At 37.3% G+C, this 16,411-nt stretch overlaps 1 protein-coding gene across 1 annotated transcript; it reads left to right on the top strand.

The window, feature by feature from the left end:
• Window positions 1-7,254: 7,254 nt before the first annotated feature.
• Window positions 7,255-8,478, top strand: LOC131039242 (uncharacterized). The gene has a single exon (XM_057971949.2). It carries the CDS (start codon window positions 7,255-7,257, stop codon window positions 8,476-8,478), a length of 1,224 nt encoding a protein of 407 aa, XP_057827932.2.
• Window positions 8,479-16,411: the final 7,933 nt, after the last annotated feature.

Below are 16,411 nucleotides of genomic sequence, written 5' to 3'. Positions count from 1 at the left end.
GTGAAACCCCGGTTGCGGAATCAACCTTGAAAGAAAGTAATTGCCAATGCTTGAATGTAAACAATGAAAATCTATACTTTGTAGATCTGCAACTTGTTGATGATGATTGCTTTGCTTCGTGAATGTAATCACAAATATTGTACATGACATGGCATGTAAGATGAAACACCCTAACACAAACACGTGCTTACAAATGAATGTTTTAATGCTGCTCCAAGGGATGAATGGAGAAGACATGAATGCTTGATGATGACCTTGAAATACTATATCTTCTCCTTATGCCTCTTGTCCCTTATCATCTATCTCATGCATTCTCTATGAATGAGGGTATTGAATTATTTTTGATACATGCCTCAAGGATTAGTTTTCAACCACTGAAGGTCGACAAAGAGGAATTTCAAACCTCGAAGGGATATTGTGCATAGGAGACTAGGCAGACTTGACATAGGGCCACCCTAAGGGGTGGGGACAAGGGCACCACGCCCCTGTCCTGCCCTATTTTGGGGCCCAGATAGGGTCTAGAGTAGACACAAGACATGAAAGAGAAAGGGTGAAGGGGTAAGATTGCAGAAATAGGTCTCGTTTAGGGAAGGAGATGTCATTGCCAAGGTGAGGACCCAAAATGTGGTTAAAATTGCAATAGTCGCAATTTTATGATACTACAAAAAATATGTGATGACCAACTAATGTACCAAGGGAATAGATTTAAATTATTTACTAGCCTAGGAATGTATAAGCTATCATAAAAAAAATGTGTTATATGGTTTTGTGTGGATATTGGAGGTATTATTTTAGAGCCGATTTAATGTTTGATTTAAGTAAACAATTCCCATTACATCTTTCCATAGAGCCGTAACTTAAGGCATAATGGAATTTAAATATTTTAACTCAAGGTGACCTTGAAAAATATAGCACTTGGTGTATATATATATATCATCATAAGGAAGCACTCAAGAAATAAATTAACACCAATAAACTTCTACCTCAATAGTCCTACCTTGCCTACATTACTAGATTTTTGGTGAAGAATCCAAGTATACAAACTTTACTGTTTAATATAATTGAAACTATATTTTATTATGGTGTTAATATCCAATTGCTAAATCAACCTTGATTAGTTGAATCATATAATCAGTCATGTGATGGTTAAATTAAATTGTGTATGAAATTGTAAAGATATTCTACCTTCAGGTTGTGAGTAGGAATTGTTTGTCAACAAAATCTGAAAATAGAGGATTTAGTTAAGAAAAATTTCAACCGAGGGATTACCTGGAAGGTGTTGGCATATGTGCAAAATATGTTGACATGATGATATTGTGTTGTCATTAATGTCAATATGCTAAAGAGAGAACTGGTAATATGCTGAAAGAGTGAACCGGTAATATGCTGAAGAGTGAATCGGTAATATGTTGAAAAGTGAACAGGGTTATTGAAGTTAAGCAACTGGCAAAGTGAATCGGTATAATGTTGAGAACCAGTATATGTGCAAAAGGTGAAGTGGTACGTTTGTCCAAGTGAATAGGTATATGGAATGTTTTGTATCAAGGTTTAATATGGTATGACTACCTGTTGGTAGTCCCAGCCTCAGGGTTTCCGGTTGAAGTGTTTCAAGCCTGTGTGATTCAACCGATGGCATTATGTGATGAGTTATCATTATAATGGAGATTAGATCATGTTGCCACGTCAGCCTCAAGTGCCTGAAGGATCTTGCATAAAGGGGATTGATCCTATCTACGTCAGGAATGTGCGTACTCTTTGTAAATGGTGCAAAATGCATGATGGGTTATCGCCTCCAAGAAGCAGTGAAGAATGAATGATGGAGAATGTCTTGAGATCTATTCAAGATTGTTGTATTCAAATACAAAGTGTTCAATGGTCAGGATTGAACCGACTGAATTGATCAACCTAAATGTTTAGGGTTTAGGGTTTATGCTACCGACCTATTTGTTTCCTCTAAGGTCGATGTTATGTTTCATGTTGAAGTTGTTGGCAAATTTTGTGTGTGTATCTAAGTGTAGAGATATGTGATTCTTGCTAGACCAAAATAAGAGAATTGATACCTACAAAGTGAGTGTGCAGAAGGAATGAACTAAGCAGATCTGCATTGCCATTGAGTGTTGTTACTAGATCATTGTAATACCTATTGATCTCTAATCACTTCAATAGTTGGAAAATCCCTTAACAGGGTAGCTTTAACTAGCTTGCTGTAAATCCTTTAACAGGGTGACTCAAAGCCATTGAATTCATAACATCCTCTAACAAGGTAACCTTTAACAACATTTAACCCTTAACAGGGTATTCTAGCCATCCCTAACAGGATCGGTTCCTAACAGAATCTATTGTAATAGTCTTTAACCGGACTAGGCTCCTAATAGAGCGGACTTCTAAAGAGTTCAAAAATAGCTGGTGGGTATTCATCCCCACTATTGTTTTTCCCAGTTGGGTTTCCACGTGAAAAATATCTATGTCATGTGTGATGCCTCTTTCATGTGATGTTTTGTTATTTCCTGTTTAGTGGTGAATAATGTTGTTCTAGTAAATTATTGTATCTCTGATGATAGATTATCTGTTTATGCACAAGGATGAATTGGAAATGAGGGAGTAGATTATATGAAAGCCAAGTGTTGTTGGGTTATGTCTTTCATAGTCTCATTATGTTTAACCAGTAGTAATCTAGTTTAGACCAGTATTAGTGTTTTTTGCCAAGTGCACTGTTTGTAGTCAAACCGAATCTGGAAAAGGATTTTGTGTCTACACCGATTCGCCCTCCCTCTTAGTACTGGTTTGGTACTCACTGCTCGTCATTGAGTTATCAGAAAGTATGCGTTTCCTTCAAGCACATTTTTGGAACCTATTCAGCATTATAATATAAACATAGAATAATTGCATTAGATTTTTAAATGAAAGGCTTATCCTCCTAGTCTAATAACATATAGACATCTTACCACCAAAATGGGTAGTTAAAATCTAGATATGGCTAGGTTGGAACCTACATATTCTAATTTAGGAATCTCTCTTCCAGATAGTGTGAAGCAAGGTACATGTGCTATATTTTATAGCTAAAGATGGAGTAAGAACCCTATGAGGGTATAGGTAGAGGTTGCATACCGCAATGCATAGGCTACCCTTCTCTATCTGAGGTGATCACCAATGCAAATCTTATGACTCGTAAAGACATAAGCTTATCCATCCTCGAGATTGATAGGAGTCAAGGATAATATGATGTCAAAAGACTATTAGCCATACCACATAGATAGTAGGATAGATTTTGCGAGTAGCATGTGGGCCTTGGGATAGCAACATGCCAACAAAGGATGTCCTTGGTTGCTTATCTTTCTAATGGATTTCAGGAAGAAGAATTTCTAATGAAGCATACCAAGCCTCACTATATAGTAGAGATATGGAATTGATACCTTATTTTACTAATGGTAATAACACCCTATGTAGTTGGTCATTAGGAAGTTACCCCTTTGCTTAGCATGATGGTCTGAACATCCACTCTCATAGTGGGCTACAAACTCTGATTGGAGGGGTAGACAGGGATTATATCCACATTGGAGGGTTTGTATTGCACCCATGAGGTGAGAAATGGAATATTTAAGGGAAGATTCTACATGAATAGGCAATCAAACATGGTATGATTCAGGTAGCATCAACTATTGACCCTCCATTTCTCTTGTGATGTAATCAATTGGTAAAAAATGTAATTTACTTATTGCATAGTTATGGTCTATGATTTAGGAGGATTATATAGTTAGTGAATATTACACATTGTTCCCATTTAATGTTCATTAGTTTTTTGTTAGCATGTTCTATTAAAAAAAAATGTACAAATTTACAGACCTATTTGGGGTTCTCATTACATTTCACCCCATGTTCAAAATCATTGTCTTGCTCATTTTTTCAATCAAATGAATACCTAGAAGTCCCAAATGTCTCAAGTAACACATCTATGTTCTAAAATGTCCTTGCAAAATCTTAATAGTTAGCCATTTTTGTATTTTGATGGACTTTGCACATGATTTTAAAAGCATCGTCGGAGTCCAACACTGTTTTCACAAATTGTTCAGAGCCCAACAAAGTTGTTTCTTTGCATTTGTTTTATTTTCAAAACTTTTAAAGGGTCTTCATCACCTTTTCTATTCAGTTCTAAAAGTGTTGTTAGACTCCACCAAGGTTCTCTCAACCTACCCGGAGCTTGATGAAGCCTTTGTCTCAATTAGGTATTATCTTTTCAGAGATTTTAAGTCCTCATCAAGCTCTCTCTATGGTTTCAAAACAAGAATCAGAGATCGATGGGGTTCTCACAACTCATTTCAGGCCAAATGAGTCTTTTTCTTTGAAGCTATTCAAAACAATCAAATTTGTTTTCTCTTCTAAGTTGTGGGTATAAGAAAAGATTTGAGAACTTTGTCAGAGGCTATTGGGTTTTTCACAATTGAGGCTTCTTTGAAATCCTTCTTCATCATAAAGATTTCAAAGCATAAGAGAGAAGAAAGAAGAAAAGTATTTTTTAAGACAATGAAGATTGGGAGTTTCAAAGCTAATATCAAAGGTTGACAATATTCCCACAACCTTGGTGGATTATCACAAGAAACTCAAAAGAAATGGAAGAGACAATTGAAAAAAAGATGAACAGGGAAAAAAGAAAGAAAAAGAAAAGAAGGAGAAAAGATGCATTCATTGAAGTGACAAAGGAAATGGTTGTCACAACCTCATTAGACCTCGACAAAGTTCCTAGAACTCTGTCATTTCTAGTGGGCAAGTGTGTTGGTATTTTGGTATGGTTTTGTCATTGATGTCAACACCTACTAAAACACTAGCACTTTGGAGATCTAGTAGCATTCACCGGCAAGCAAGTAATTATTGCATAGTTATCGGTATATGGTACACCGGCAGGATATAATGATCACCGACACTTGGAATGGCATGGAAGACACTTGGTAATATCAAAGACATCGTGTGGACATCTTGTCTTGAAGAATTGGTTATTGACATATTCATATTTGCATATTTGCTCTCACCAGCAAATAGGTCTAGGGTTATCCAGGGTTACACCAACAGGTTTATCTTTTCCAGATTAGCATGGCACGCTATGGAGATGATTAATTATTATTGTAAATACATTAAGCCGACATGTTCAATCAGTTATTGCATCAGATATTGTATTATTTGTAAAATGATTTTATTGTAATATCTTGTAGAGCCGATGTACTAAAATTGGTCTTAGGTTATGGTATAAATGTAAGATCAAGTGTGGAATGCGAAGAAGGTTTTTGTGAAGGTATATGCGAGATTAAGTAGAGCTATACACACAAACATCATTTGAAGGTGAAGCTAGGTTTTTGTGAAAGCATATCAGCATTACACCGGTACTGAATCCAGTATATGAAGATGCTATTTTGAGCAGTACATTCTTATTGGATTTAACCATCCAATTGTCATCAGTGTGACTCCCATTTGTGTTTGAGCAGTGAGCTCTAGGCGCTTGGCCTTTCTGCACGTGCAGACCCCATTTATGTATACTTACTATCTGCAGTAGTATCATTTGATTGTGGGTAAGGTTTCCCACCGTGATTTTTCCCTTTACAGGGTTTCCACATACAAACATTGGTGTTATGTGTTGTGGATGACTTTGTCTTTTATTTTCATGCATTAATCTTTACCGGTATTGCATTTATCTGTTTATCTGTCCACCGGTACTAAGCAGTAAATTGTTTAAATTATTTTTGGTTTAAAATTATTAGATAACTGATTCACCCCCTCCCCCGCCCCCCAATGTAGAAACAAAATCCCAAACTGCTTCCTTGAAATGGCATCCTTATATTTTATGATATGTCCAGTTTTGTGTAAGCATCCTCAATAAACTCTTAAAAAGGATTCCATGACATCAATAAAAAAATTGCCCTGCAGAGCATCCCACAAGTTCAAGGAAGCTTAACCCTTATAATAACAGAAAAAATTATTAAAAGAAAGGAAAAGAAAAAAAAACATTCTGTGTGGTGCCTATCATTCTGAAGTGACAGAAAGACAATAATAAATATTAAACAGTAGAAATGGTCAAGAAAAAACCATTATCAAAATAAAATAAAGATGTAAAGAAAATAAATTGTCTCGACATTTACGAAAGGAACCAAAGTACAACTATCCAAGAATTCAGTTGTTCTTTCATTGTTTATCCACTTCCAAACTGTGAATAACTAGATGTTATCTTGTCTTTATTTCTTTATTAAGTTTTATGAGTTATGTTTATATTTTTCATTTAATTTTTTTGCTTTGGGTAATATTTTGATTTCAAAGCTTCCGATGATCTGAAATATGCATTTTAGAAGAGTATTATGATCTTTTGATTTTGATTTCAGTTTTCTTTAATAGTGGGTATAACGCTTTTTTCTATATTTAATATGTTGCTCAGTGTGTGATTTAAGGCTGTCAGTCTTCAATCAAACAGCTAAAAAGTGTAAAACACTCAGAATTGACTGACATTCTCTAAACTTAATACGTTGCTTAGTTCTCAACCAATGCCCTGTATAAAAGCATTGCCTTGTGATATAGATGATTTTATTTATTTTTCAACCTGTTCTTGATTTTCTCTCTCTTGTATTATTATTAAGTTTTTATTTACTTCAGATGTATTAAATTTAATAAAAGAGATAAGATTCAGTTTGATTGATCTAGCTGTTTGGTGGATGAACAAATTAATGGAACAGTAAGTTGTCATACTTGAAAGCAGGAAGTTATCAATTAAAGTTTTGAAACTGGTTAATTTTTAAACACAATTTTACTTAATGCTATCATATTTCCACAATCCATATTATAATTCTTTTAGAGCTTCTGAATTGATATTAAAAATTTGTAGCCTACAATCTAATCCAGAAACTCTAAAAAAAAAGGATGAGTTTTACTTCTTTAAACAAATATTAGTAACTAAAAATGTAAAATTTTTAATAATAGATTATTTAAAACAAATATTAGTAACTAAAATGTGAAATTTTTAATAATAGATTATTTTAAACCATACTAGTAACTAAAACTATGGAGTTTCTTATAATAGTTTGAAATGTTTTTGGATTTCACCATATGATTATTTCCATCTCCAACATTTCCTTCTCCAACATTGTTCAATACTTTCATGATAGTTTGAGGAAGGCAGAAGAAAATTGAGGTATTCGACGGATTATAAAGAAACTGGTTTCTTTGTTTTTTTTGTTTTTTCAGGTACCTTTTTACTCCCAGTGTCTTTAGCAGTTAAGAATGACGAAAAAGAGTAAAAAGCAGGGTGCAAAGGAGTGGAACATACAAGTAGCAGACTCAGAACAACGTTACACATGGTTTGATGATGTGAAGGGCAGGTTCGAATTTTTCAAGGCGGAAGACGATAAGCCATATGATAAGTCAGGAAAGCTTTCTTCTGTCTCCATAAACAAAGTGCCCATGTATCTCAAGGGTTTAAACAGAGATGCATATCTTCCTCAGGTGGTCTCTTTGGGCCTTTATCATCGTCGGATATCTCAACCACTCTCTGAAATAGAGTTATACAAAGTAGAAGCCGTAAACAGATCTGTGAAAAGGCTCCCAGAAGCCCAGCAGCACGCGCGCTTTCTAATCCAAGAAGTGCAGCAGTTACTTCCAGAAATTACAGCAAGCTATGAAGGAGAAACAGAATGCGAGGAAGAAGTCCTTGCTTGGCTCTTCACTCTAGATGGGTGTTTCATTCTTGAGATTCTCAGGCTTCTCAGCGATGAATCACAGTGGAATCTCAATGGTGATTCACGATGGAACCTGGATCCTGTTTTTTATAGAAACAGGGTCCGGTCTTGTCAATTTGATATTTTGACTGATCTTATATTGCTTGAAAATCAGGTGCCCATAGTCCTCCTCCTTAGACTGTTAGAGATGGAGGACTCGTTAACAGAAGAAATGGCGAGGACAGAGCTGCTCAGAATGATATGTGATGGTATAATTGCCTTAGCTCACCCTTTCTCCTATTCTCTGCAGCCAGAAACAGGGGAGCAACCTACAGAGCACAAAGAACGCGAGGCAAAATTGATAGATGCCCTCCAGTTAAAGTATAGAAATCTGAAGGAATACAACCATATTTTGGGATTTTTTCATGATTTCATTATGCATGAGTCACAGGCTACCCAGGACGGAGAAAAGCCAGAGGATGTTCATATTACAGTACCAGAGAGCCGTCATCATCTTTATCGTGGTCGTCTGCTTCATCGTCATAAAACAGCTCATGAACGTAAAAAGGAGTCTCACTATCATCATCTCACTGCTTCTGCTACAGAGTTATGGGACAGTGGAATGAAACTTAAGTCGTACGAAGGAGTTCCATCAGCCATGTACCTTCGTTTCGACAAAGAGAAAAAGACTCTGTTTCTCCCTGTGATATGGATATCTGACACTACAGAGATGATCTTCAGGAACTTCATGGCTAGGGACGTCTGCCAAGTAAAAAGGAACTCAGCATAATCTCAGAGTATGTGTTTCTGATGAATAGTTTGGTTCGATCTGAGAAGGACGCGGCTTTGCTGAGAAAGAGGGGAATAATTCAGAGCGCTGTTGGGAGTGACAAGGCAGCGAGTGATCTGTTCAATGGTATGTGCAAAGGGGTTAACTTCTCTTTCGCTGATGAAGATAATTTTATGGAATTGAAGAGGGCTGTTAATGAATGGTATAAAGGCCGAACCATGGTGAAAATTAGTGAGTTTATGGGGAAGAATCCAACGCTTGTGAAGATTTGTACTATTTTCTGGGGAGTTGTTCTATTGTTGGCAGCTTCAGCGCCCTCATTTGTGCAGGTAATTAAACAAATTTTTCCAAACAAGTGATTAAGAGAAGCCAACATATGGTAAATCTGTGAATGCTAGAGTCTTAAGTAGTGTGTATACGAGGCTATCTTATATCAGCTCGTACTTCATAATATTCAATGTAGCTTTTATGACCTTTTTTTATATGGTCTGTCTACAAAATGAAGTTAATATATTCAGAGCTTTTAAGCTTTAATATGAGCACTGGGCTCATCTCTTCATATTTATTTATTTAATTAGCTTAATTGTGATTTTTTTAATTGTGATAATTTAATTAGCTTAATTGTGATTTTTAAAATTTTTTAAATTAGAGATCCACTATCAAAATGAATGGGTATATGGCTTCTTTATTATCTATTGCTTGCTGCTAAAGTATTGAACACTAATATTTTAATAGAGAATTTCTCAAACAATATGGGTGATTTTTAAAAAGAGGTGTATTTAAATTATATATATTTTTAGATATTGAAAAGTATTAATTTTGGAATATGTATTTTTTTTTTAAAATTTAATAATATAAATAGTCAATATCTAATTTTAAATTAAATTAGATATGATTTTAAGAAAAAATGTAAAATAGATATAATTAGTAGATAGGCTATATTTAGTCGGAATTCCAATTAAGAAAAACATATCTCACACTAGAATGTTTTTTTGAATGGTTGAAATACTTGGTTTTTTTTAAATGTCACCACCTCACTATATATGAGGTCATTCTCTATCGCTTGTTAGATTTACTTGTAAATAGGTTAAAATAGTAGTTGTAGCAAATTTGGTTTTGATTTTTTTTTAAATGAAACTTCTTCTTTTGTAGGGTTCTTTTATAATTTTCTTGCAAACCTTGTCCATTTTTCTCATTAACATAATTGATGCCATGGTTTTAAGGTCAAGCCACAAAAGTGGGTTACCATTTTAGAGAAGAGAAAAACTTGTCATTTGGTAGAAACAAAATTTTAAATGCCTTCAACTATATGGAAACATTCACTTGAACTCATTTTTACATTAGTTTGATGTCAGCCCTTCAAATGAATCCACCACTAATGATTGGTTCATTCAAAGGGCTTGTTGGCCCAACTATGTATTAATAAAAAAGGGTTCACTTGAAGACCCCATTTGAACGAACCCCTTTATTAAGGTATTTTTTAAAAAAATGTATAATTATCAAAAATGACAATTCCATTGTCATTTTTTATAGTAGCGACAAAAGAAGACGTGACGAACCCACTTTCTCATTAACTATGCTTTCTCATTGATGTTCACCAAGTTGGTTCATACTTTATTTCCATGTAGTATGCTATTTTATATCCATGTATAACAAAATGAAAATGTGCCATCATTCAGATTTGATAGTGCACAAATTGGGGCATATTGTTGGGGTAAAATTTTCATTTTTTACTACTGATTTAGAAGTCAAGAAGCATATATACTCATTATGCAACATCAGTTGGCTTATCATCCCATCTTTAGTGTGTTAAGAGGTTGTCAATTATGTATCTTCACAATTGTTTGGATTTTCTTCAGTTGATTCAACATATCTTGATTCAAATAGTTGGACATTTGAGCAGTCTTCCATGATGGACATCTTGGGACTATTCCTTCTATCTCCTTTCATGAAATTGTTTTAGCTTTTGCCAGTAGATTTGTTTCTTCCTAAGGGGAGACATGTGGTGTTCTACTTTTGGGCCATTTTTAGCATTCATCCTCAAGCCTTGATCTTTAGTATTGGAGGTTCTCTCTTGTTGGGGGGATACATCATATTTTTTTTCTCTTTGACAAGGGAAAAATTGATTGTACATTTGTGAAGGAAGTTGTTCTTAGGGGGTCTATCTTAGGCCTTCATTCCTTTTTAGCAATTCATGTTTCTTTTCATGCATTGCAACTCTTTCTTTTGGAGAGGGGTTTTCTCCCACATTTTTTTCTCCTTTTCTCCACTTAGAGATACTTCATTAGTTTGTACATGGATACCTAACTAGGTCTTTAGTTGTTGGGAGTCAATTCTAGATTCACAAATTTGAAGTTTTTTTGCTCACCCTAAGTTTCACTTAAGGGTGGTTTCGAGAACATATTTAGCTATTAGTTGATGATCAACCAAAGGAACCAAGAATCATCTACAAGCAAAACACTTATCATACAAAAGAGATCAACCAAAGATTATATGTTCTATAACAACTTGAGAATTTTGTATTATTGCACAAATGATTAGAGATGATTCTTGGCTCCAATTTTTGATCAACTTTTATAGAGAAAAGCTAAATTGGTTTGGGAATATAGATCTAATATCCATTGATTCATGATTTTATATTGTGTGCAATACTGAGCATAGATTGTGTGTTATTGTGAATTCGTCTTCTCCATATTCAATACTATCATATCTCTTTGTCATTTTGAAAAAGAAATAAAAGCAAATCAAGCTTCCATTTCTCATGTTATTTGCATTATAACTATTGACTCTAAATTTTGCTTCGGGGATGAACGACCTTATGGGAAATTCAGTGTTGGGGGACCGACTCGTGCAAAGAAACACTGAATGACCTCCGGAGTTGAGAAGCTGGCTTTTCCTTGAGTTTTGAGGAAAGGAAGAGGAAACAAATACTTTTTAAGAAAATGAGATGCTAAATATTTAGGCGATGTGCCATATCATTAATAGGAAATGAACCAACAAAAATCAAAGAACACTTGCAACTTCTGTAAGCATCTGAGCCAAAGACGTAATAAAAACAACAACAAAATTCACCTGAAAACATAAGGGACACACTCATCACACATTCACTAGATAACAAGTATAGAAAAACATAGTTTAATCAGTGAAGTCTTAGACAAAATATTCCCAAAGTCTGTCAGAATTTTCAACAACAATAGCATAGAAAACACTATAAATAGTAAGCCAAGAAAGACATCATAAAGGCCACAGGCACAATCTGAATGATCTTCTTATAACAAATCCCAAATAGTTTTTTAAGGCTGGAAACGAAAGAAAACTCCTACTTAGCAAATTAGACCATGCTTCTTCTTCTCTAAAAATATCCCTTTTTTTGCGACAAAGAAAATCCCCCCTTAAATACACCACTGCTTCTAAAAACAGCTCCCTTGAAAATCCAAAACTGGCACAACCTCCTTGGAACAGAAAAACATTGCATGTCACAACAGAAGCTTCACCCAACAAAACAAATTCCTTTAATGGCCTGGAGGTTACCCAGAATTGAATTGATTCTGTCAGAAGAGAAAGGACTGTAGAAAAGGGGACCGCTGCAAGGAAACCACTTGCAAATTGCATAAACGAGTGGGCCTGCCTAGAAGAATAGTAACTGAGCATTGCCATTTGTCACCCCCACACTGCTTCAAAAATGAGACACCAAAGAAGAACCAAGGGACCAATGTCAGGCCACCAAGTGTCACGTACACTCATCCCTGCTGGCTAAAGAGAAAAACAACAATCACAACCGGGCCCACCAAGAACTTACATCAAGGAAAATAAAGGTGAACATTTCCTGGTGACTATCAGGGGTGTTTCTACCTGCAGAATAGAAGAACCCAAAATTACTGGTTCGAAGACCAGACCTCAACCCACAATGGGGTGAGAAAGATCAAAAACCTGCTTCAAGGGCAGCCATTCATCCTCTGAGAGCGTAACTTGCGCTTCCAACTCTTGGAAATATTGCTCCAGGCAAATTACTTCATCCAGAGTCAAAGGTACAGGTTCATCTTGGACCTAATTTAGGAGAGCAGAGAGTTGGGCTAGAGGATGTAAAAGACCTTCCACTTCATTCACTGAAATAGGGCTTCCCAGCCATTGCAGAAAAATTGTCTTACTGTAAAATCTCGATCTGCTGCAATACTTGCTCAATCCGTAGCACAAAACCATCTGCAGGGAAAGGAGAAGGTAATCCTAGAGAAACAAATTTCTTGACACGCCGCTTAATATCTGGTACTAAAAATTGCAAAGGCACCAGAGCAGCTAACACTTGCATAATTATCTTGTGGCGATTTATGAAGACATTAGTCCTTTTGATCAATTGCCGACAATCTGCAATCCCTTTCTCCCTAAGTTCCTCCTCTAGAGCAGAATAAAGCAACTGAATAAGAGTCTGAGCTATTGGGAATTTCGGACCGATGATAAGCATAGAATTATTTATAAGGTCCTCAGCCTCAGCACAGAGGGATTGCACATCATTGAGAAGTCTTAACACCAGTTGCAAAGATGGGTAGAACTACTTTACCTTTTCCCAATTTGAAACATACAGCTCCGTCAGCATGGTGGAGAAGTCTAGGGCAATCGGCTAAGGGGGTGGGATGCTCATCAATCAAGATATCTCATTATCTTTCCCAACTGTTTCCTATTGGAGCTGTTGGATTTTGTTTTGCTCAATAGCCACTTGATTTTCCAAAGCTAAGATTTTTGCTTCTCTAGTCTTGACAGTCTGTTGCAACTACAATGTATGATTCTGCTCCTACTACAGAAGAGTTTCCAATTCTGAAACACGTTTATCGGATTGCTTGAGACTTGCTTCTTTTTCTTTCAGTTTGGCTTCGAAAGTCATCCTCTCATCCGTCCGTGACACCTGGGCTTCATTCAGTTGACGGGCATAACCTTCTTTGAGAAGGATTTCTTCATGCAATTGCATCTGAACCTGGGCGACATCCCTAGAAGCGACCTTCAGTCATTGTATCTTAGAATCTTTATCTTGCGCTTCCTTCAGGGCTACATTTCTTGTCACTTTCTGACCTTTTAGCTGGGAACCAACACTATTGAGGGCCAACTGTAACTTTCATTTTTTTGTGTTTTCTTGAGCTAGTAGGCTTTGCAGATGATTGATCTCTGATACCTAAGCCTTATCTTCCTTCTTTTACTAGGAAAGAGAATCACGGAGACTAGTGTTTTCTGCTTGGAGCTTTTCTAAACGACGGCTCTTCTTAATAAAGTCCGTGAACACTGCTTTAGAAGTTTCTTCCATCATCCCAACCTTGTCAAATGTTGTGGTGCTTTGGAGACTAACGCCCATTGCTTGTAACTCATAATTATCGAGCCTCATCTAGGATTTTCGCTTGTCAACCTTGGGAACTAGATTTGCAAAGTAAAGCCAATCTCTTTGCTCGCTAAAATGGGTCTACAAGCGAGGATGAGCATGATGAGAACCTTCCTTCTCCTTCCTCTTATTTGCCTTATTCAAACCAATAGTTCAATCATAAACAACCTACTGCTTGAAACTATCCGGGTGATCGATGGCTTGACCTGCAAAAACTGCACCAGGAGGGACAGCAAAAGGGAAATACAAAAAAGGGGCAGCGAAGGAGGATTGGATCGGATGAGTCACCGCCAGCGGGGAAAATAACGGGACAAAAGGAGAACTCACTAATGGGAAGGAACTGGCGAACACCACAGCCATACTCTGGGGGGAAAACTCTTCGAAACCTAGCCTGCTCAACACAGGGACCGCTTCTGATGTGGGCGACTGAAAAGTTGTAGGTATAGGGGTTCTGACCAAGAGAGGAGCGGAAGTCTGTGTGAGCACATCTTGGGGATTAATTGTCATGCCCGCAGGGGACAACGTAAGAGCAGTAGGGACTGAGGTTTGTATGATAGGCATGAGAGCAGCTGTAAGAACATTCGGAGAATGGGAAGAAGGGAAAAAGGGACGTACCTGATCAGCCAAAGGTTGCAGCGACTGAAGATCTGTTGATGCTGTCATTGATGTATTAGGTGCAATCTCTTCTAACCCACTGAAATATGGCTTCTTCTTTAGGGGGCCCTCAGAGGACTGTTTCTCAGACCACCTCTTACTAGACTGCAAACAAGGTCTGTGAGTTGCATTGTCTAGAGAAAGAGGAATTTCTGGCTCTAGCTCTTGCCCTTCGGTACTTATAATCCCAAATTCCTACTGAGCAGCCATCTTGGGAGATGAGTCCCCATGCGAGGAACTGTCACCTATCTCATCATCAGATTTATTTACTTTACTCCATTCTTGCTCGAAACGCTCGTCCAGGTGTGTGTTTCCAAGGCTAACTCTAAGTTGATTCACTTCCTAACGATAGACCCAAAAAATTTCTCTTTTCTTTTTCGGCCAGGATAAGGCTTTCATGCTTTCTAACAACGCCCGAGGAATTAGCTTTGTGGGGTTGACTCTTTGCATTGGGGAATAAAATTTTAACTATGAGGGGCGATCCAAAATAGGAAAATCATCAGGACCCACATATTTGCTCGATTCATCAACCCAGGGGTTGGTACGTTCTGCCCATGAGTCTTGAGGCTCATGCTTCATTTTGTTTTTCCTTTTTCTCAAGCAGCCATCAGGGTCGTAACTCCACAGGTCATCAATTACTACGAAACCCAACTGCACCAACTTTGACGTCAAGGTTTCCTCAGCTACCTTTCTTCTTACTAGGGTAATTGGGCCAATGGCCTTGTTATCCTCTATGATGGAAGTATCGTGCTTCCTAGCTCCAATTGCTTGCTCGACCCTTACCAGCTGCCTCACCATTTCTAGAGCTAGGGTTCTGTCGATCACGTGAGTAGGTAGCTGAAATGGCTCTTAAGAGAAATGATGCACGTGGATGAAAGAGAAATCTATGCCCACGAACCAGCCGCAAGGAGGGTGTTCATTCTGCATCCAGTTCATTTGGACCTATGAGAAACGGGCGAGAGGCTCTTTGGGGATCACTCCAAAATCTTTGAGTACAGGAGCCAAGAACAAGTTGAAAAACTGATAAGAGTCATAAGAAGCCAACAACAGAGGCGTCCAACAAGATACCGACAATACACTTCCCATCTCATCGAAAGTGGACAAGTGCATGAACTGTGCGAAAAAGGCTTCATTCTGATGCAGAAGCGGGTGCACCAATACTGAAGAGAACCTGAAATGCTGTAGCTATTGGAATTCGGATAACTGCTTGACCATGGCCTTAGCGAAAGTTGCGGAGAAGTCGAAGTGAAAAGGTTCCCTTTGCTTCCTACATTTGAAAAGAAAACCCATCATGGAAGCTGTGATATTTCAGTCGCTATCATGACCACACAACCAAGCCAAGGTAGATGAAATAACTCTAAGGTCCTCTTCTTTCAGATCATTGTATGACAAAGGGAACTTCAGAGGCCCTGTTGATAAACTCCGGTTGAGGGTATTCTGACAGAAAGTTAATGCGTCTCTCCTAGTGCTCCAAAATTCCTCCATGGATCTCTTTGAGAAAACCTCAGTATTCTCCAAGATTGGGGAGAAAAGCATTTCCCTAATGGCCTCAGGAGATATGATCAATTTAAAGTGCGAGCCACTGACAGAAAATGAGGTAGGATCAAAAGCCTCTGCATAGGTAGCTATAAGTTTAGGACAGTAGGGAACTGTGAGGACCAAGGATTGGGGAGCATCACTCTTCCAAAAATGCACCGCGACAGAATGAGGGTCATTTCTATGATGCAACATCCTTGAACAAGTGGCCTCTCTAAGGTTTTTGGGCTACTTTCGGATCTCAGGCTCGTAGATGTTTTCTAAGGAATCCAGAACAACCGACGAGTTCCAGGTCGTCGCTTTCTTTTTGGCCTTTGTCTTTGGATAATCCTTCTTTGGTGGGATAGCATGAGAAGAGTAAGATAGTTCCTTGAAAATATC

Source organism: Cryptomeria japonica, chromosome 10, assembly GCF_030272615.1.
Source record: "Cryptomeria japonica chromosome 10, Sugi_1.0, whole genome shotgun sequence".
NCBI classification, from domain to species: Eukaryota; Viridiplantae; Streptophyta; class Pinopsida; order Cupressales; family Cupressaceae; genus Cryptomeria; species Cryptomeria japonica.
The sequence above is the reverse complement of the archived record's forward strand: the minus strand, read 5'-3'. Positions and strand labels throughout refer to the sequence as shown.